The sequence below is a fragment of the Mobula birostris genome, chromosome 6 (assembly GCF_030028105.1).
Source record: "Mobula birostris isolate sMobBir1 chromosome 6, sMobBir1.hap1, whole genome shotgun sequence".
Taxonomy (NCBI): domain Eukaryota; kingdom Metazoa; phylum Chordata; class Chondrichthyes; order Myliobatiformes; family Myliobatidae; genus Mobula; species Mobula birostris.
This window is the reverse complement of record NC_092375.1, coordinates 71,669,547-71,689,761: the sequence shown is the minus strand read 5'-3', so window position 1 is coordinate 71,689,761 and position 20,215 is coordinate 71,669,547. Positions and strand designations below refer to the sequence as shown.

General features: G+C 40.9%; 1 protein-coding gene across 1 annotated transcript in view; it reads right to left on the bottom strand.

Moving 5' to 3' along the window:
• Positions 1-1,809: 1,809 nt before the first annotated feature.
• drd3 (dopamine receptor D3) overlaps positions 1,810-20,215 on the bottom strand; it is a 62,171-nt gene continuing 43,765 nt past the window's right edge. The window contains exons 3-7 of the mRNA XM_072262315.1: positions 19,479-19,588; positions 17,833-17,969; positions 14,165-14,358; positions 4,887-5,208; positions 1,810-2,006 (exon numbers count right to left, since the gene is read on the bottom strand). Of these exons, the coding sequence (XP_072118416.1) occupies positions 1,810-2,006; positions 4,887-5,208; positions 14,165-14,358; positions 17,833-17,969; positions 19,479-19,588 (960 nt within the window). The remainder of the gene's footprint in view (positions 2,007-4,886; positions 5,209-14,164; positions 14,359-17,832; positions 17,970-19,478; positions 19,589-20,215) is intronic.

The following is a 20,215-nucleotide window of genomic DNA, read 5'->3' as shown; positions in this document are numbered from 1 at the left end:
TCTGCTTCCTCCTGAGATTTCCACCATTGCAAAAGTCAGTCTTCAGCCAATTGTATTCACATCATTTGATATCAAGAAAATCAAAAGTGTTAGACATAGCAAAAGACTTTTGTCTCAGACAACAGCTCAAGTTCCCTGCTGAAGACGAGTACTTCAAATCTAGACGTGCCTCTGGTCAAGCTGTACAATTAGAATAGTGGTGTCTATTGAACACTGTACAATTAGAATAGTGGTGTCTATTGAATACTGTAGAAAATTGACCAAAAAGCAGGAGGATTCCACTTTGGCTAATTACTGCTCAGTATATGGAAGATGTCATCACCAATAGCCTCACTGATGCTTAGTTTGGGCTTCATCTCGTCACAGCTTTGTTCCAAACATGGAGAAAAGAGCTGAAATGCAGAGATGAGGTGAGGGTGGCTGCCCTTGAGACTGAGGTTGAAATGGTGTGGCATGAATGAGCCCAGGTAAAACCGATGCTCATTGGAATGAAGGGGAAAAACACTCTTGACGGTCAGAGCCCAGCTTCACACACTAGCAGGTGATTTCCATTGATCCCAACCCAAAGCCACCAGAGGGCCACCAAGTTCCTTAGGGCAGCTTCCTTAGCCTAACCATCTACTGCTCCTCTTACAACAGCTTTCCTTTCATTATAAAGTCAGAAGTGTGGATTTTTAATGATTATTGAAAAATATTCAGTTCCATTCTTAACTCTTGAGAAAAAGAAACAATCCATACCTGTGCACACCAAGACCTAAACAACATTTAGACGGAGGCAGGTTGAGTGACAAGCAACACATATATCATTAAAACTACAGGCAATAACCATCTACAAAAAAAGGCAGTCTAACCACCTAGTCATGCCATTCAATGGTGTTGCCATAGGTTTCCCTCCAAGTTGCTCACCATCTTTGCTTGGAACTATACTGCTGCTCTTTCATTGTTCCTGCATCTGGAACTCCCTGCCTTCAAAAGAAAAGCCAGGGCAACTTAAGAAAGAGGCACGCCACCATTTTCTCTAGGGCAGACAGTAACAGCCAATAAGTGCTGGTCTTGCCAACAATGCCAAGATCCTGCAAAATGAATAAGAACCTGATGGCAAGGGTTGGGGTTTCATCGCAATGAAGGACCCCCCTCAGATACCTGCAAGTGATGTTTGTGGTGGAGTGGGGGGATTGAGAGTTTTAGTGTTTGTGTGTTGGGGAGGGAGGTGGGTTCGCATGACATATCACAAGGAAGTTTAGGAATCCTAATCTAGCCCTATGTTATTAAGGCCTGGTTCACTGGGAGTGTCCAATGCCAGGATATCCCATGTCGGCTTGTTTCAATTTGCCCACAAAGCTCCAAAAGGGGCACAGCATGGGGAATGGCAACACCCCATTCATGAGTGATAAGGAAACTGCAGGCTTCCAGCGTGACACACCCTGTGAAGTGTCCCTGGCTGAACGTAAAATGTTCCCAAGATGGTTGTCATCGCACTTCACTCTGGATAAGATCAGTTTTCACTGATGTGGCACAGAAAGGCAGCATTAAGCAATACAACATCTTGGCTACAATTCTTTACAGTTTGAAGAATATCTCACAAAAGAATCAAGTAGCAAATCAGTGTGCTTCAATTTTAATGTTAAAATATCACTATTGGTAAGAAATGTACTGTACCTTAAAGCATATCGGTAATTTTAGTAGGCACAAATCCAGTGGATAATGAGGGCTGACTCCAATTAAGCAAAGACATTCTACAGTATAGTAGTTGGGAATAATGGGGAGTAAGTATTAAAATACCACTTAACAATATCTTTAAGACTGAATTTAGCAAGCTAGGATCCTGAGGAATGCTCTTCTGAATTCAGTGTTGAAGGTAGTGTAGACAACAGGATTTATGGCGCTGTTGACATACCCAAGCCAGGTGGCAGCACTGTAGAGCTTTGGTGACACGTGACACTGTTTGCAGTGGGTGTTCAGGATGTGTATGATAAAAAATGGCAGCCAGCATATGAGGAATATACCTGTCAGCAGAAAAGGCAACGTCACTGAATTAGAACAAGCATTTGACAAACATTTCTTGGATTTCATCCTCAATTGTGCATGGTAATGTAACTGATATTTCACTCCAGCATTATTTTCCAATGTAATCTACATGATTGTCTGATCACACACATCACATTTTCCTGACTGTAAAGTACGTGCTTCAGCTGTTAGCCTTTAACATGAAAGGTTTTCCACTGTAGTGTATTTTACTTTTCTTGTACAGTGTAGTGGAATATTTTACACTCACTTAGACCAAAAGAATCAAGGAATATATTTTTTTTTATTGTGACAGCAAGCATGCAACTGGGCCTGAAGTTGCTAATGTCCATCTGGCAGTTTATTAAACAGTGTTCACAAAGACCATAAGACAGAGGAGCATTATTAGGCCATTCAGCCCATTGAGTCTGCTCCACCATTCCATTATGGCTGATTTATTATCCCTCTCAACCCCATTCTTCTGCCTTCTCTCTGTAACCTTTGACACCCTTACTAATCAAGAATCTATCAACCTTTGCTTCAAATATACTCAATGACCTGGCTTCCACACCCATTAGAGGCAATGAATTCCACAGCTTCAGCTAAAGAAATTCCTCCGCATCTCTGTTCTAAATGGATGTAACAAACTGATACGGGGACCCTGAGTGGAAGGTTGTGCAGATGAGTCTCAGGTATGGAAGATGTCCTCGAGTCTGGTGCAATGTGCCTTCAGACTTTTGCATCTTCTACCTGACAGGAGAGGGGAGAAGAGAGAATGTCCGGGATGGGTGGGGTCTTAGACTATGAGGGCTGCTCCACTCAGGCAGCAAAAAGTATAGACTGAGCCTGTGGAAGGGAGTTTGGTTTCCATGACGCGCTGAGCTGTGTCTGCCGCTCCATGCAGTTTCTCGCAGTCATGGGCAGGGCAGTGGCTGTACCATGCAGTGATGTACCCAGACAGGATGCTTTCTATGATGCATTGATAAAAGTTGCTAAAGGTCAACGGGTCAAACTTGTTTCTCCTCCTGAGGAAGTAGAGGTGCCGGTGAGTTTTCTTGGGTGTGGCATCTACATGGTCAGACAGGAGAGGTTACTGGCGAGGTTCACTCCTAACAACCTGGAGCGCTCAATCCTTGCAAACCCAGCACTGTTGATGAAGGCAGGAGCATGTGCACCACCCCAAGCAGCAGTCAGAAAATGTGTCCCATTTCAAACACACACAAACTGCCGAAGTTACAAATCCATTAAGAATTTGAATGTCCATTTTTATTAGAGTAAATAGAAAAAAATGCAATTTAAATTTGGAAGCTAAAAGTTTCCAAAGACACAAAACAACAAATAGAATGATTGATTGCATACCTAAATCTGTAGCACACCAGTCAGAAAAGACACAACTTAAATATTTTATTACATTCTGGTGAACCACACCTAACCAAAATCTTAGAAGATTAGGGTCAGAACGGGGAAAACTGAAAACCTGATCCTTGGCATTAGAATGCTGAATTATAGGGTAAAAGTAAAAAAGAAAACTGGAGCTTTTCATTGTTGAAAGGAATTAAGTGTAAGATGAAGCTTATTTATTTATTGAGATACAGCACGGAGTAGGCCCTTCTGGCCCTTTGAGCCCTGTCACCCAGCAATCCCTGATTTAATCCTGGCCTAATCATAGGACAATTTACAATAACCAATTAACCTACCAACCGGTACGTCTTTGAATTGTGGGAGGAAACCAGAGCACTCAGAGGAAAGCCATGTGGTGACGGGGAGAACGTACAAACTCCTTACAGGTAGCCCCAGGAATTGAACCCAGGTTGCCCGTACTGTAAAGTGTCACGCTAACCACTATGCATCCCGATAGCTATAGTTGTAGCTATATAGATATAGGCCCTATGGTTATAGAGCTGAAAAGCAGAAACTGGCATTGACCAAGATCCTGAACACTACCTCAAATTGAATCATAATACAGTCAAACAGATAAAGAACTAATTGTGAATTTTTCATTGGACTTTCATATCGTGACTTATTCTGTAATGCTCCAATAAGCATTTGTTTTGATGCAGCAATAACTACCTATATTATCCTCCAGATTCTTTGAAATACATTCATTAAATAATAACAAAATCGATATAAATTGTTCATTCTCATCACGCAGCCTCCTAGTATTCATTTAGTATTGCCCTGATCAAAAACACAGAAATGGACCTGTACTGCGGACAAACAAATTAGGATTAATGAAGAAACCAATCTTGCAATGATAGGTCTTCAATCAGAAATGTTAAGTCTGTTTCTTTTTCCACAGATGCTGCTTGACATGCTAAGTGTTTCCAGAATTATTTTCCCATTTTTGTTACAATAGGCGTGCTTGTAGGATTATTCTTGGAGGTCTAGGTAAATGACTGAACATATTTTTTAATCTCATTGGGCCTCATGCAGTGAATGAAAGCTGCCGTGGAGCATTGCTTGATGGGAGCTTCACTGAATATCTTGGACGAATCTCTTCTAGTGCTTATATAATTGCTCATAAATGCCTCCTGGTTTTATTCATTGACAATTTTAAAAAATGCATTCTCTATATGACCACAATCATCTGTGGTCCTGTACTACACAGCTTAAACAAAAAAAACACTGACACACATCAGTTACGTAATTGAGTCAGTCATTGATATTCTTTGCCATTTATTATACAAGAGAATTTGAAATTGAAACATCCATAATACAGAGGCTACACTGAGGTTCCATAATACATGGTTCCTTGAGCTACAACAGTGCAATTGTTCCAATGAGGCAGGTTGAACATGTTTCTGGATTATTCCCAAAGTCCTTGATGCCTTTAAATCTTTATTGAGTTTTATAAGAGAAGGAGTGAATGACTGGTCACTTACCCAGCACAACCACCAACATCCGAGTTGCTTTTCTTTCTCTCAGCTGCAAGTTCCTGCGTTTTAATACAGGTCTTAGGGTAGTTGTAGTCTTTCCACTAGGAAGATTTTTCACTTCGCATGCATGCTTTGTCGCACAATTGTCTTTTCTCTCTGATTCCTCAATCCCATTCTCTGACTTTGCAAACAAAGTCTGGCTTATGCTACAGTAATTTGCGATTTCGATAGGGGAAAGCAGCTCGTTGTTTGGAGGGAGACTTGTTTGCTTGCTAAGTTTCAAACAGGCAGGTGAATGTAATCTTCTGGCAAAATTTTCTTTCATTTCCTAACATAAAAAAGTCATATTTAAAATAAATCATGTAGCATCAATACCTAGAAATGTTTATCAAGTCAAGACAAAAATGAAAGCCCAGCACTACTTGAAAGTAGTCTTGTTGGATACATTGCAGTGTTAGAGCATCGAAATTCATGAAAACACAATCAAGAGCAGCAATGTAACCGATTCCATTTCTTAGTTTTTATGAGGAACAGTAGGAACAGGTTTTACCTTATCTTTCAATGATGGGAATCAGTCTGATAGATCTTCAATCTGAAATGTTAAAACTGTTTCTTTTTCCACAGATTGTGGGGTTAGTAGTAGGCAGCTGTCGATCCCAGTGGATCATGGTATTGCGCCTCTGGTGGACTGTATCCCCTTCAGGGCACAAGCCTGGGTGGGAAGATTTGAAGAACCGGCTGTTGCCCGTGCAGCGGGATCCCCCTCTCCACGTCACTGATGTAGATAAGGGAAGGGCAAGCACTGATACAGCTTGGCACCAGTGTTGTCACAGAGGTTGCCAGAGTGAAGTTATAAACAACATCAAACTGCCTTAGGGACCCCGGCTCCAGATTTCTTCCTCGGGGTTTACTCCCGAAGCCTTTCCGATGGGTGGGTATGGCCGCAAGGCAGCAGAGTTTTAATCAGTTTTCCTTCTCCTAGGCGGACTGCCGTCCAAGGCTGATGAGCCCCACCTGCCCGAAGAAACTGGTTTTGAGGCGCCAGTGGTCCACCTTTGCCCCTTCTCTTGTCAGTGGAAACAGTTCTGCCAGGCCTAGGAGCTAAGCCACCCGTGAAGGAAAAGAGATGGACTAGGTTGTCAGGAGCTGTAGAATTGCATGCCGTCTGGAGCACCTTATAAATAGAAGAAAGAAGAAAGCCCTTAACTCCAAGTGGAGTAACCAGGACGCCGTCAAGACAGCATTTTTTTTTTAACAGGCTTTCTTATTTTTACGAGGCTGAGTTGCTAGCTTGACGCTCAACCCAGCACAGATGGAAAGCGTAAAGGGGAGCCGGCTGGATTCGAACTCGGGAGCCTTCGCTCCGAAGTCCGGCGCTGATGCCACTACGCCACCAGCTGGCTACCTTATAGGTAGTGGGAGCTTATCCCCACTACCACCCCAGCAAAGACAACCTTAGGAACCTGTAGGATTATAGTTGCCTCATTATAAGAAGGATATGGAAACTATAGAGAGGTTCCAGAGGAGATTTACCAGGATGCTGCCTGGATTAGAGAGCATGTCTTATGAGGAAAGGTTGAGTGAGCTTTTCTCTTTGGAGTGAAGGAGGATGAGAAGTGACTTGACGAGAGGTGCATAGCTGGAGTGAACAGCCAGTGCCTTTTTCCCAGGGCAGCAATGGCTAACACAAGAGGGCATAATTTTAAGGTTATTGGAGGAAAGTGTAGGGGCATGTTAAATGGAGGTTTTGTATATGGAACACACTGCCAGAGGTGGTGATAGAGGAACTACATCTGGAATATTTAAGAGATCCTTAGATGGGCATATGTGTTATATGAGAGGGAAGGGTTAAATTCATCTTGGAGTAGGTTAATAGGTGGCACAACATCATGGGCCAGAGGGCCTGTATGGTGCTGTACTGTTCTACATTCTATGCCCTGGATGTTGCCAAACCTGTTAAGTGTTTTCAGCAGTATTTCCAGTGAATGACTCAGAAATGTTTCACTCGTCCTGTGATGGCACAATATATTGTTTTCATTTCTTCTGACTGTGTGTAGAGGGAAAGGTTTTTCCAGCTAGGGTTGAAACAAAAGCAGATGTCAGATATAATAAGATCAGGTAAACTTGGTGGCGACCCAGATTCATTCTTTGGATCACTGAAAGCAAAAGAAACTTGCTTTTCACTGAAGCACAGAACCACTTCCATGTTCTCAAGATGTCTCAAAGCCATTCGCAATGAGAAAATAAGCAACCTACATCAACATGGCATCTGAAACTCATCCCAAAATGGTTCACAGTTGCAATGCCAGACAAATAAGTAATGACACTGACTTTTATGAGGAGTCATTAGGGTCAATGACCCATAGGCTGGTTAGACTAGTAACATTTATGGATTGTCTTAAAAGAGAGGTAGGGAAGTGGTTAAGGAGGAAGTTTTGAAGCTGAAGGTAGAACAATAAATTCTGAGACGATCAAGAGGCCTGAGGGAGAGGATTCGAAGGTATAAGGCTGGACAGGAATGCTGACATGGTCAAATGTGAGAGCAAGAATGTGAAATAGTTCTACTGGATCTTCTATATTTCCTTGAAAGGGCAAATGCACCCTTCCTCGAGGTTTTGAACCAGTTGCTGGCTTATGTGCTGAACTTTGCTTTTTGCAAAGTGGCTTTAGTGATTAGTTTCTCTTCTCATTGATAGTGATCCAGGAAAAGTGCAGCATCAGCTGTTAGTTGGACAGCCCTTCTCCTCTGAACCCTGCACAGAAATAAAAAAAGTAGCATTACACTAGAGTAACCTGTAGCCGTTGAACACAATGCAAAGTGCAATATTCATAGAGATGGATAGTTATAGATGCAGAGGTACTATTTCAAGAAGACCAGCCAGTTTTTCTCCATTGCCATCATCAACATGTATCTATAAACCAATATCACTAATTTTGGAGGATCTGGCCTGAGCCCAGCATGCAAGTGCAATTGCAAAGAAAGCACGTCACTGCCTCTACTTCCTTAGGAGTTTACAGAGATTCCGCATGATATCTAAAACTTTGACAAACTTCTATGGATGTGTAGTGGAGAGTATATTGACTGGCTGTATCACAGCCTGGTATGGAAACACCAATGCCCTTGGACAGAAAATCCTCCAAATAGTAGTGAATATAGCCTAGTCCATCACAGGTAAAGCCCTCTCAACCATGGAGCACATCTACATGAAACGCTGTTGCAGGAAAGCAGCATCCATCATCAGGGACCCCTCCACCACCAGGACATGGCCTCAGGACTCACACCATCGGGTTCAGGAACAATTACTACCCCTCAACCATCACGTTCTTGAACCAAAGGGGATAACTTTACTCAACTTCACTTGCCTCATCATTGAAATGTTCCCATAACCAATAAACTTATTTTCAAGGACTCTTCATCTCATATTCTTGATATTTATTGCTTATTTATTTATTATTATTATTATAATTTCTTCTTTTGTACTTGCATAGTCTGTTGTCTCCTCCACTCTGGTTGAACACCCTAGTTTGCCGGCCTTTTATTGATTCTGTTATGGTTATTATTCTATAGATTTATTGTCCATAAGAACATGAATTTCAGGGTTGTATATGGTGACATATACGTACTTTGCTATTAAATTTACTTTGAACTTTGGTCATTAGTATCATATTTGTGGGATATTGCTGTGTGCAGAAATTGTGGCTACATCACCTACTAAAGCAGGGACCAAACTTAAAATGTAAATAAATAATGCCTAATCTCGATTTTAAAATTTAAGTTTTTTTGTTTATTAATGCTCCTGTGAAGCAACTTGGAATATGTTTGTGATGATATAGGTGCTATATCAGTGGAAACTGTTGTTGTTGTTAATTGCTGTAAATGGCTTTGAGGCATCTTAAGGTCATGAAAGCAGGTCTATAAATTCAATTCATTTATTGTCAATCGAACACTCGGAATCTTTCTTGACTTGAAATGTTACCTGGTCTTGTAATTGCTTCCAACATTTCCACTTTTGTTTCAGCCCTGACTGAACAGTTCTCCTGTTCTGAACATTGTATAATAACATATTGTTCTAAAAACAATGTGCTCTGTTGCCACATTTCTGAACCTTTGGGGAGGAAAAAAAGGTAGTCTACAAACTGAGAAAATCAATATGTTTCTGGATGAAATTAAATCACATTAGTGATCGTATTATCTTCATGCTTGAACAGTGCTGCATATTCAACAAGACACTTTTGGATGGTATTTTCCCTCCGAGCATTTGGATCAATGTAACATTTAGTAACCTGGAGAATAATGAAAACAAAGAGATTACTGTGCATTAAATTGTGGATCTAGGGTTTGAATTGCAAGGAAGGGCTCAACATTCTGTAGTCTTTACAAAACAACCCAAAAAGTTATTTCTCAGCTTTCATATGAACTGTACTAACACCTGCTTTACAATGCCACTGATATCTCAGACTAATCATTGATGGAGAACTAAAGTTACAGGAAGCTAATTTCCTAACCAGTTTAGCTTAATATAATATCACCAAACTTCACATGGACAGTGTCCAAGGTTGGGATTGAACCTGGGTCTTTGGCACTGTGAGGCAGTGGTTCTAACATCTATGCCATTCTGGAAAGTCAAATTCAGGGATCCTTCTACATTGGATCTTTAATAGTAGTTGGTTTGTGATCTGGCATCCACTCAACTCTCCAAGCCTTTTAGTTTTGTTTGCCTCATTGGATTGGGCCAAATGGCTTGCATGATTTCATCCAAGATTCGGGATTAATGTTATTTCCAGTACACGTGTGTAGTGGAGAATTAAATAATTGTTACTCCAGAACTGATGTATCACAAAATAAAGATAGAGAACATAATTACCAAACACAATAAATACAATGGCTTATATACATAGATTGATTGTATTTCTCTCAGGTGATGCTAGGCACAGGAGTGTCTGTACATAAGGTGACTCTGACAGGAAATGATAAAGTAGTGGTGGCAGAGGCTGTGGAGGGGTTGGTTAGTGGGTGGAGGGGTGATTAGCCTTACTGCTTGGGGAAGTTATCTTGTGTCTGGTGGTTCTGGCATGGATGTTACTTAGCCTTTTCCCTGATGGAAGTAGGACAAACAGTCCATGAACAGGATGGGTGGTATCTTGTATGATGTTACTGGCCCCTTTGTTGCACTTATCCGTATATATCTCTTGATGGAGGATGGGCCTCCTCAGAAAGTTGAGTCATTGGTGAGCTTTCCTGATTGTGTAGGATGTGTTCCAGAACAATGAGAAGTTGTGGGAGATATGCACTCCCAGGTGTTTGAAACTGCTCGTAGTTTCAACTGTGGGCTGCCACTGTAAAGAAGGGTGTGAGTGGTATGAGTTCTCCTGAAGTTGATAACCATTTCCTTTGTCTTGTTGACATTAAGGAAGAGGTTATATGCCTGGCACCAGGCCTCAAGTTTTTCCACCTCCTCTCTGTAGGCTGTCTCAGCATTGTTGGTGATGATCACCACTATATTATCTTGAAGAACTTTGATGCTGTCCTGACAGATAGGCAGATGCTTATTCTCCTCACTGGCCTAGCACTTCCTCCCTGGTCCTCTCCTCCTCCCCTTTCTCCTATGGTACACTCTCCTCTCCTATCAGATTCCTTCTTCTCTAGCCCTTTATCTTTCCCACCCACCTGGCTTTACCTATCACCTTCCAGCTATCCTTCTCCCCGCCCCCCCAGCTTTTTATCCTGTGTCTTACCCCTTCCTTTTCAGTCATGAAGAAGGGTCTCAGCCTGAAACGTCAACTGTTTATTCATTTTCATGGATGCTGCCTGACCTGCTGAGTTCCTCCAGCATTTTGTATGTGTTGCTTTGGATTTCCAACATCTGCAGACTTTCTTGTGTTTATTTTCCTCCACTTGATCTATTTCCCAGAAGCAGCAAAGGGGATTGATGGTTGCCACTGCAGGCAGCAGGTTGCTGGAGTGGGCGAGGGTTCCTGGAACACCTGTCACTGAGCTAGACATGTCCAGGGTATAGTGATTGGTTATCGAGTGTGCAAGGGCCACCAGCATTCTCTCCAGTATGCGAAGCTTAACTTTTAATGTTAGCTTCAGAGGTGGGATCTAATTGTGCAGAAGGAATCTTCCCTAATCAATCCAATCACTCTATCACTCTCCAAGTGTTTTCATTTGTTTCCAAATACTCCCCTTTCTTTTTCCACTCTTCCCTTCCCTCAGCTTTTACCATTCTCTAACTTGGTGTGTTGGCATCATCTGCATTTTACACTTTTCGATTTTTGTATAACTGAACTAACCTTAGCTTCTCAATGAATTTGTTGTCTTTTCCTTTGTCTTTCTTTCTACTATTTTGATTCGATTAATTCCACTGTCAGTTAAAAGATTGACACTAGAAATTTATTTCTGATTTAATTCTGTTTCAGGACTTGGGCAAGTAAACTAGGTTGGTTGTGACAAGGTTCTTCAGATAAGATGTTAAGTACAGTGCCATCTACATCTTCTCATGCATCAGAGAGCCTTATTACTTGTGATAGATTCGTACAGCTTCACAGAGTCTATTTAATTAATATATGTTTGGACTTTCCTGGTGTCCTAACAATATATTCTGTTCTCATTTCACACTAAAAGATAATTAGCTGGACTTTAATTTTATTGTCAGTGATAACACAAAGTACATCAGTGAAAGTTGTTTTAGAGTAGAAGTAAGATATTGCACTATTTACACACTGTTTGTTCCAAAATTATTTTATGATCAGTCATAGTTTCACTTTTAAGTATCTGCTAGTTTTGCACAAATTCTGCAGCTATTCATCATCATCGTGTGCTCTGTTGTATGATGTGGACATCATGGTCTCATGACCATAAATGTGCTTGGCAAATTTTTCTACAGAAGTGGTTTGCCATTCCTTTTTTCTGGGCAGTGTCCTTACAAGATGGGTGACCTCAGCCATAATCAATACTCATCAGAGATTGTCTGTCTGGCGTCACTGGTCACATAACCAGGACTTGTGATACGCACCAGTTGCTCATATGACCATCGAGCATCTGCTCCCGTGGCTACACATGACCCTGATCAGGTGCTACACCTTGCCCAAGGGTGACCTGCATGCTAGCAGAGGGAAGGAGCACCTTACACCTCCTTTGGTAGAGACGTACCTCCATCCCACCACCTGAACAGCTATTTTCCTGCTTTAGTGTTCAAAGCCCTATACTTACATCACCAGTATGTAGCTGACCATTCTTAGCATTTCATTGACTAATTATAATCAATAATCTGAGTAAATTTATGGATATTTTTCATTGTATTTTGCAATTTATTATTCAGCCAACTGGCATTATTGATTCACTATGCAAATCATCGCTAAAACCATTTATTTACTTACAGTACTGTTCATTCCAAAATTATTTCATAATCATCCTCACTTTCATTTTTTAGTCTTTGAAAATGATCCTTGCCAGTAACTCAAAGTAATTTTGTGCATTAGTGTGATGTAGACTGATTATTAATTTCACAGTAACTTTAGAGGTGTTGCTAATTACCTCTTTCATTTTCAGATGAAGTTGTGGTGCTTTATAATCTCCACTAACAACATCATATTAAGATTCAAATTAATGCCTTGCTATGTTAACTTATAGCCACTATTCTTTTTGGGACTTGGAACGCCAGCCATTGGTATAGATGGTTAATAACCCTGCCATCAATAAGCAATGGAGTTAATACTACACCCAAATGATGCATCAGAATGCTTGTGTTGATGACAGTCAACAGTGGCAGACCCAGGCAGCATGGGCAAGATGAATCCAAAATTCTGAGTAAGGTGGTATTAAAAGGGAAAATGACAATTAAGAAAGGGTGTATTTCGTGGACAAATGATTCCAACAGACTTCAGAAAGATTAAAAATGGCAGGTCAACACATGCACACACTTTTGTTGAGATCACGCAAGAAAGTAAGAGCATAAGTAGGTGGCATGGTAGCGTAAAGATTAGTGCGATGCTTTATGGTACCGGGTTCAATCCCCATTGCTGCCTGTAAGGAGTCTGTACGTTCTCCCCGTGACCACATGGGTTCCCTCCAGATGCTCCGGTTCCCTCCCACAGTCCAAAGTCGTTCCGGTTGGTAGGTTAACTGGTCAGTATAAATTGTCCTGTGATTAGGCTGGGATGAAATCGGGGGTTGCATGGGCAGTGTGGCTCGACAGGCCGGAAAGGCCTGTTCTGCGCTGTATCTCAATAAAGAAAATATAGGTTTCTTGGCTCTTCAAGCCTGCCCCACCTTTCAACATCATCATGACTGATTTACTCCAGGCCTCAACTCCTCGCTCTGCCAGATCCCCATAGCTCTTAATTCCCAAGTCTTAAACAAATCCACCCCCACTTTAATTCCTTCCACTGATCTGGCCTTCACACTGTCTGAGGCAGAGGATTCCAGAGATTTGTTATCGTCTGCGAGAAAAACTTTCTACATACCTCTTGCTTTCTACACCCCCCGCCCCCCCCCCCCACCTCCTGTCATGAGTCTCCCGCTAACATTTCAATGTCTACCCTATCATGACTGTTTAGGATCTTATATATTTCAGTAAGATCATCTCTCATTCTTCTGAAGTTCAAAGAGGTGATAAACCAGGAGCAAACGGAAAATACGAAATTTAAAAAACAAACAGAAAACACGGGAATATCTCAGCAAATCAAACAGGAAATAGAAGCTGAATTAATATTGTGGTTTAAGAATCTGATAAAGTGTTAAAAGAATACAAATGTGAGATTGAGGAATTGACCCAGACCTGGTAGGTGCTGTTGCTCTCTTGAGGTGATGATATTTTCCATTTCATTGCAGCATCTTTATAAAGTTGTCATCAGCTACCTGAAATGACTGGTGGTAGCCTAAGGACAAAGCTGGATGATAATGTCACCATTATGCTAGCTCTATATTTCCTTGTGGTGGATGGTACTGTTCTGCATCTCAGTTCCTGCAACAGTCACAAATGCAACAGTATCCCTGATTTGACTCTTTACAAACTACAAATTCAGCTGGTGTGAGAAATATATTCCATGGGTATATTAATTCACTTTACGTCAAAGTATTACAGTGATGCAGATTGTAGATCTGCTGCCTCACATTGTCAACTCTGACCGATGGAGACCCCAGACTCAGACTCACTATAGGATTAGTGTAAGTGATTGATTGACGGAACATTGGAACTCATTGGGAAAATGCCAAATCCCTTTCAAAGAACACAAAGAATAAGTTCCACTGTCTGATAAAACTTTTCTTGTACCTGGATTACCTGGCTTTGTGTGACACTTTCTGTAGCTGTGGCAGCACTGTTTTGTCTTAAAGTGATGCGTTTTCTTCTCTTCTTCAGGACGATGTATATACGTACATACACCAGTAGTGTAATAAGGAATGGCATGTAGAAGGAAACAATGGAGGAATACACAACAAAGTCAGGATTGGATATAGAACATAAACTGGGGTCACCTGCAAAATAACAATAGCAAAATGTTATGGGGGTTATTAATTTATTTAATGCCATTTTCTTTTATTTTTCATTTTAAATCTTTTTTATTAATTATTATTGAAGATCAACAAAAATACATTAATCAAGTCAACATGTCAATATGTACAATGAGGAATTAAATTATCAAATAACTGATTAACAAAGCTAAACAATATATCAATAATAATAAGAAAAAATAAAGTGTTAAGAATTTTTTTTGGAAAAAAGAAAGAAGGAAAAAAAAAAGAACCCCTACTAAGTAAAACAAAAAAAACTCTGCTAACAAAAAAAAAAAATGAAAAGAAAAAAAAACCCTTTAGAAGCACAACCCCGGAGCTATACGCCATACAAGCTTCCATAAAAGAAAAACATCAATCCGTCAACTCAAATCCATTTAAACAAGAATCAGAAGGAAACCATCTTAATTAACTCAAATCAGATGATAATAGCAGGCTAAAGAACCCCACCTTTTCTCAAAGTCAAATCGAGGATCAAAAGTTTGACTTCTGATTTTCTCCAAACTAAGACATAGCATCACCTGAGAGAACCATTGTATCAAAGAGGGAGCAGAGGCATCTTTACATTTCAATAAAATAGCTCTACTGGCCAATAATGTAACAACTGCAATTACATGTTGGTCTGATATAGAAATATCATGAATATATTAAGGGATTATACCGAACAAAACTGTCAATTTATTAGGTTGTAAATTAATTTTCAAAGCTTTAGAAATTGTAGAGAAAATAGATTTCCAAAACTGTTTCAATACAGAATATGTCCAAAACATATGTGTCAATATAGCTGTCTCGGTTTTACATCTAACACACTGACTATCAACATTAGGAAACATCTTAGATAGTCTCTCCTTTGTCAAATAATAATGATGTACAATTCTAAATTGAATTAAAGAGTGACTGGCACAAATCGAAGAAGAGTTAACCAACTTCAAAATTCGCAACCAATCCTCTGTTATCAAGGTCATGTTAAGCTCTCTTTCCCAATCTTGCTTAATCTTGCCATTTTCTAACATATTATGGATCTTTCCAGTGAGATACCTAATGTACAGTTAACAACAAATGCAGATAAGCCTAAAACATAACAACTTTTGCATTAATACTACATTCGATACAGGGTGTCATATTACAATAATATTGACATTATGTAAGAAAACCATGTCATTTGGCACAACAATCCTATGATGACATACACTGTATGTTCCACTGGAGGAAGTAAATGTTTCAGGTAGCCTGTGGGTTTTGTGTGCCAAAATGCACACAGAAGTCTTTCCTCTGGTGGGTCTGGGGAAGAATAGGATAATTAGGGAGGAGTGACTTGTAGACATAGGTAACGGGCATACTGATTTTCCAGAGAAAAGACAAGAGTGAGCGGAGGGATATTGAGAGAGGACAGAGATATGATGGGATGGTTGGGGAAGCAACTAGGATGGGCTCCTGAATGGGGTTAGAGCAGCCATCAAATTACTTTTTATCTGACCAAAGAGATAGCTACACCTTGAACTCTTTGCCAGGTTAATTAATGCAAATGCGTCTTAACTCTCCTGTTAAGGTCTATAAATATATGTGTGGCCCAGACCTTTCAAAGGCAGTGGTTGCTTAAGCCATATTTTTCATCAAATGATAGAATGTAACTTTTATGCAAATTGAGGTGGTATCCAGAACAAGCTTCACAGAGAAAGAGACACAGCATGACGTCACTCACATAGCAGAATTGGTTCTACCAACGGGGGACAATTTTCTAGCTTGTAGGCATTAGAGTTAAAAATAAAATAAAGTAGAATTAACTGCTTACTGCTTTCACTTGAATGGCAGAGTCTGTGTGCTCATGCAGAGGAAATTCTCACGTAGTTCACAAACAGCAAATAACATTACTCATGCAGATACCGGGGAAACAAGTTCTTCAATATGGGAGACCCTGTCCATCTACTCCTGTTTATAAGTGGTTTTACTATTTTCAAAATACCTGAAGGATCAACATCCTGCAGATCATTGCTGAGCAGAAGCTGTATTCGACCAGCCACATAGACACTAAGGCTACAAGACTACAACACTGTATACCGAATAACTAACCCCCCGACTTTCGAAAGGACATCAGGAGTGCGGCAGACGGAGAAGTGCAGCTCCAACAACACTCAAGAATGTCAGCACAATCCAGGACAAAGCAATCCGATTGATTAGTACCCCAAACACCACCTTTAACTTACACTCTCTCTACCAACACTTAAACTATGCATCTTAGAAATGCACAAAAGCATTGTCAGCCACAGCACCAAACCTGCAACTTCTACCCTCCAGGGGAAGGACAAGTGCAAAGGAATCATCAAGTGCTATTGGAGTCACATATTGCCCTGTATTGGAAGTATATTTGTCCTTTACGGTTAGCGGGTCAAAAGAGAACTCTCTACCTGATAGCTGTATGCGAATCCCTTCCTCACATACTCTACAGTAGTTCTAGAAGGCAGCTCGTCTCACCTTTCTCAGGGTTTTTAGGGATGGACAATAAATGCTGGCTTCACCAGTACCAACTAAGCTCCACTTACAGGAATGCACGTCAGGCATTCATTGCCTCCCATTGATGACAAATATTTCCATGCTGGGGTGATTCACTGGTAAATGGTGCAGCAAGTAAAGTCACTGCCTCACAGTGCCAAAGACCCAGGTTCAACCCTGACTTCAGGTGCTGCCTTTGTGGAGTTTGCAGGTTCTTCCTGTGATGGTGTGGGTTTCCTTTGGGTGCTCCAGTTTCCGTCCACATCCCAAAGAGGAGCAGGCTTGCAGGTTAATTGGGCACTGGAAATTCCCCTAGCATGTAGGTGAGTGGGAGAATTTGATGAGAATGTGGGGAGAATAAAATTAGATTTAATATAGGATGTGTGATTGATGGTTGGTGTGGACACGGCTGATGGTCAGTGTGGTCAGATTGATGGTTGGTGTGGTCAGATTGATGGTTGGTGTGGATATGGCTGATGGTCAGTGTGGTCAGATTGATGGTTAGTGTGGATATGGCTGATGGTCAGTGTGGTCAGATTGATGGTCAATGTGGATATGGTTGATGGTCCGTGTGGTCAGATTGATTGTGTGGATATGCCTGATGGTCAGTGTGGTCAGACTGATGGTCAGCGTGGGTATGGTAGGCCAAAGGGACTGTTTCCTTGTTTGTCTCTTTGACTCAATGAGTCACAACGTGGCCTTTTGCTTCTTTAATAGTCAATGAATTGTACTGTGTCTGGTGTACATGACCCAATCATGTGGGACTAGAGAACTGAAACCCACATATTACTAATTATCACCCTTTCATTTGGTTTTGTTGGAGTTATAGTCAGTATTGATCAGATTGGACCAGATTTCGTAACTGAGGATCCTTAATTATTTTTAATATTTTCAAAATGTGATAAGAATATTTCATTTTGTTTAATTTAAAACAAACAGTAAAATTACCTGTTGTATTGAAACCAAACAAGAGGGGACAAGAAATTGCTAATGATAATATCCACACAGTAATGATCATTAGAGTCACCCGTCTCCTGGAACTGCAATTCGTATTATATCGGATGGGCATTACCACAGCTGTGTACCTGAAAACAAGGGGAAACCAGCTTCAACCAAAGTACCAAAATCATCAGTTTGTTCAGCTCCAGTACACAAACAAAAAGGCTCAGGTGTGCTGTTCCGGGTCATAACTAACATGGGCCCTCAATATCATCGACTTTGTGCCAATATTTTTTCCTGTCTGGGATGGTTAAGGCAGAAGTTGGGGGGAAATGAATGGAGAAATTAACAAATTCCCTTGACCCAGCCATCTCTGGCACATCAAAGGAAATTGACTTTTTTGTTTGCAGGAGAGCATAGGTGGAGTTTATTTCTGGATGGATTTAGGGCAGTAATCTTAAGGACAAATTTTAATATTCACTGCACCAATCAGTTTGGGCAATATCCAGAAATGGAATATGGTGGTCTATATAAGATATAGATAAGATTCAGACTTTTCCTTTTTCTATCTTTATTGGCTTTCTACAAATATGTTGGTTTTATCCTTTCAGCAGTAACCCAACAGCTGACTGTGTAGAGCTTGGTAATTGGATGCTATGTACTGAACTGTGTCCAACATGGCCTCTGATGTGTAAGCATACCCTCCTGCACAGAGGGAAGAACTGTAGGTAATCACCTGTGGTATCTGAGTTGGCAGATGTGTTACATAGGTAGGACATTCCGATGTATTCAGTGGATATGGAGGATCAGCATTCAGCAGCAGGAAGGATTCACTGCTTGTGCTGGATGAAATGAAGTCATTTGGATGATCAATCACATCATTCCTAGGAGTATTGGCTTCAGTAAAGTAACATTTGGTGCTTTCAGATGTGTTTAGAACTTGTGAAGATTGTCAAAAATGACGTGCTAGAAGGCCATATTTTTCTGCTGAATTCAAGACCTCTGAAATTGCCAGCTCTCATATACAGATGCAACAGAAACTGTTCCTTCCAGACCTGGATACTATGAAGAGAACATGCAGCAGAGAGGTCTTCTGGAAGAGAGGGGGAGAGAAAGAAGAGGAAGAAAAAGGTTCTCTTCAGTATTTTTTTTGTTGTCTTTGGGTCTCCCAGAAGCAATTCTCCTTGGTTGACCTCAGTGAGGAACAATGCACGAGGGTCCTGTGATTTAGTGTGTGAGTACAGAATTAATGCTGAGCCAATCTCCTCATGGCAAGCTAGCTATAAATTCCTTCGAAGTCAGGATTTTCCAAGCTGGAATTGGTTACATCTCAATTTGAAATGTACTACCTTGTGATGAAATTCATAGGTGTGCTTTGTTTCGAGAGAGCAAGATGCACTCATTTCTTCCTACAGCAAAGTTTCAGGCACACAAAGCATTCTGCTTCTCCAGGACTGTGACTGTCCCAAAGACAGAGTGCCATTGACTACACTCTAGTTTTACTAATGATGTCATATTTCATCTTGAGGATGTATCAGAAATAGATGGGATTCCATTCCAAGGTCAACTAGGAGGAGAACAGACACAGCATCATGCAGATTAATGCCAGTAGCTACATCTTTCAATGGCTGAAGATGCATGAAGAACTAACTCACCTGTCAATGCTGATAGCACAGAGGTTTAAAATGCTTGCAGTGCACATCATCACATCTAGTGTCACAAAGATGTTGCAGCTTGTTCGACTGAATCTCCAAGCCCCTACCACCTACAGGAAAATAAATTTAATTTCAGAACATAGAACTTAGAAATGCACAGCACCTTACAATGTTGTGTCGATCATGTAACCTACTCTAGAAGCTGCCTAGAATTGCCCTATCAAATAGCCTTCTATTCTTCTAAGCTCCAGGTATCTGTCTAAGAGTCTCTTAAAAGACCCTAATGTATCAGTCTCTATCACCGTCGCCGGCAGTGCATTCCACGCACCCACCACTCTCTGTGTGAAAAACCTACCCCTAACATCCCCTCTGTACCTACTTCCAAGCACCTTAAAACTATGCCCCCTTGTGTTAGCCATTTCACCCCAGAGAAAAAGCCCTTGGCTATCCACACGATCAATGTCTCTTATCACCGTATACACCTCTATCAGGTCACCTCTCATCCTCTGTCATTCCAAAGAGAAAAGGCTGAGTTCACTCAACCTATGCACTCCAATCCAGGCAATATCCTTGTAAGTCTCCCCCGCACTCCTTCTATAATTTCCACATCCTTCCTGTAGTGAGGTGACCAGAAATGAACACAGTACTCCAAGTAAGGTCTTAGATAGCTGTAACATTACCTCACAGCTCTTGAACTCAATCCCATGGTTGATGAATGCCAACACACTATACACCTT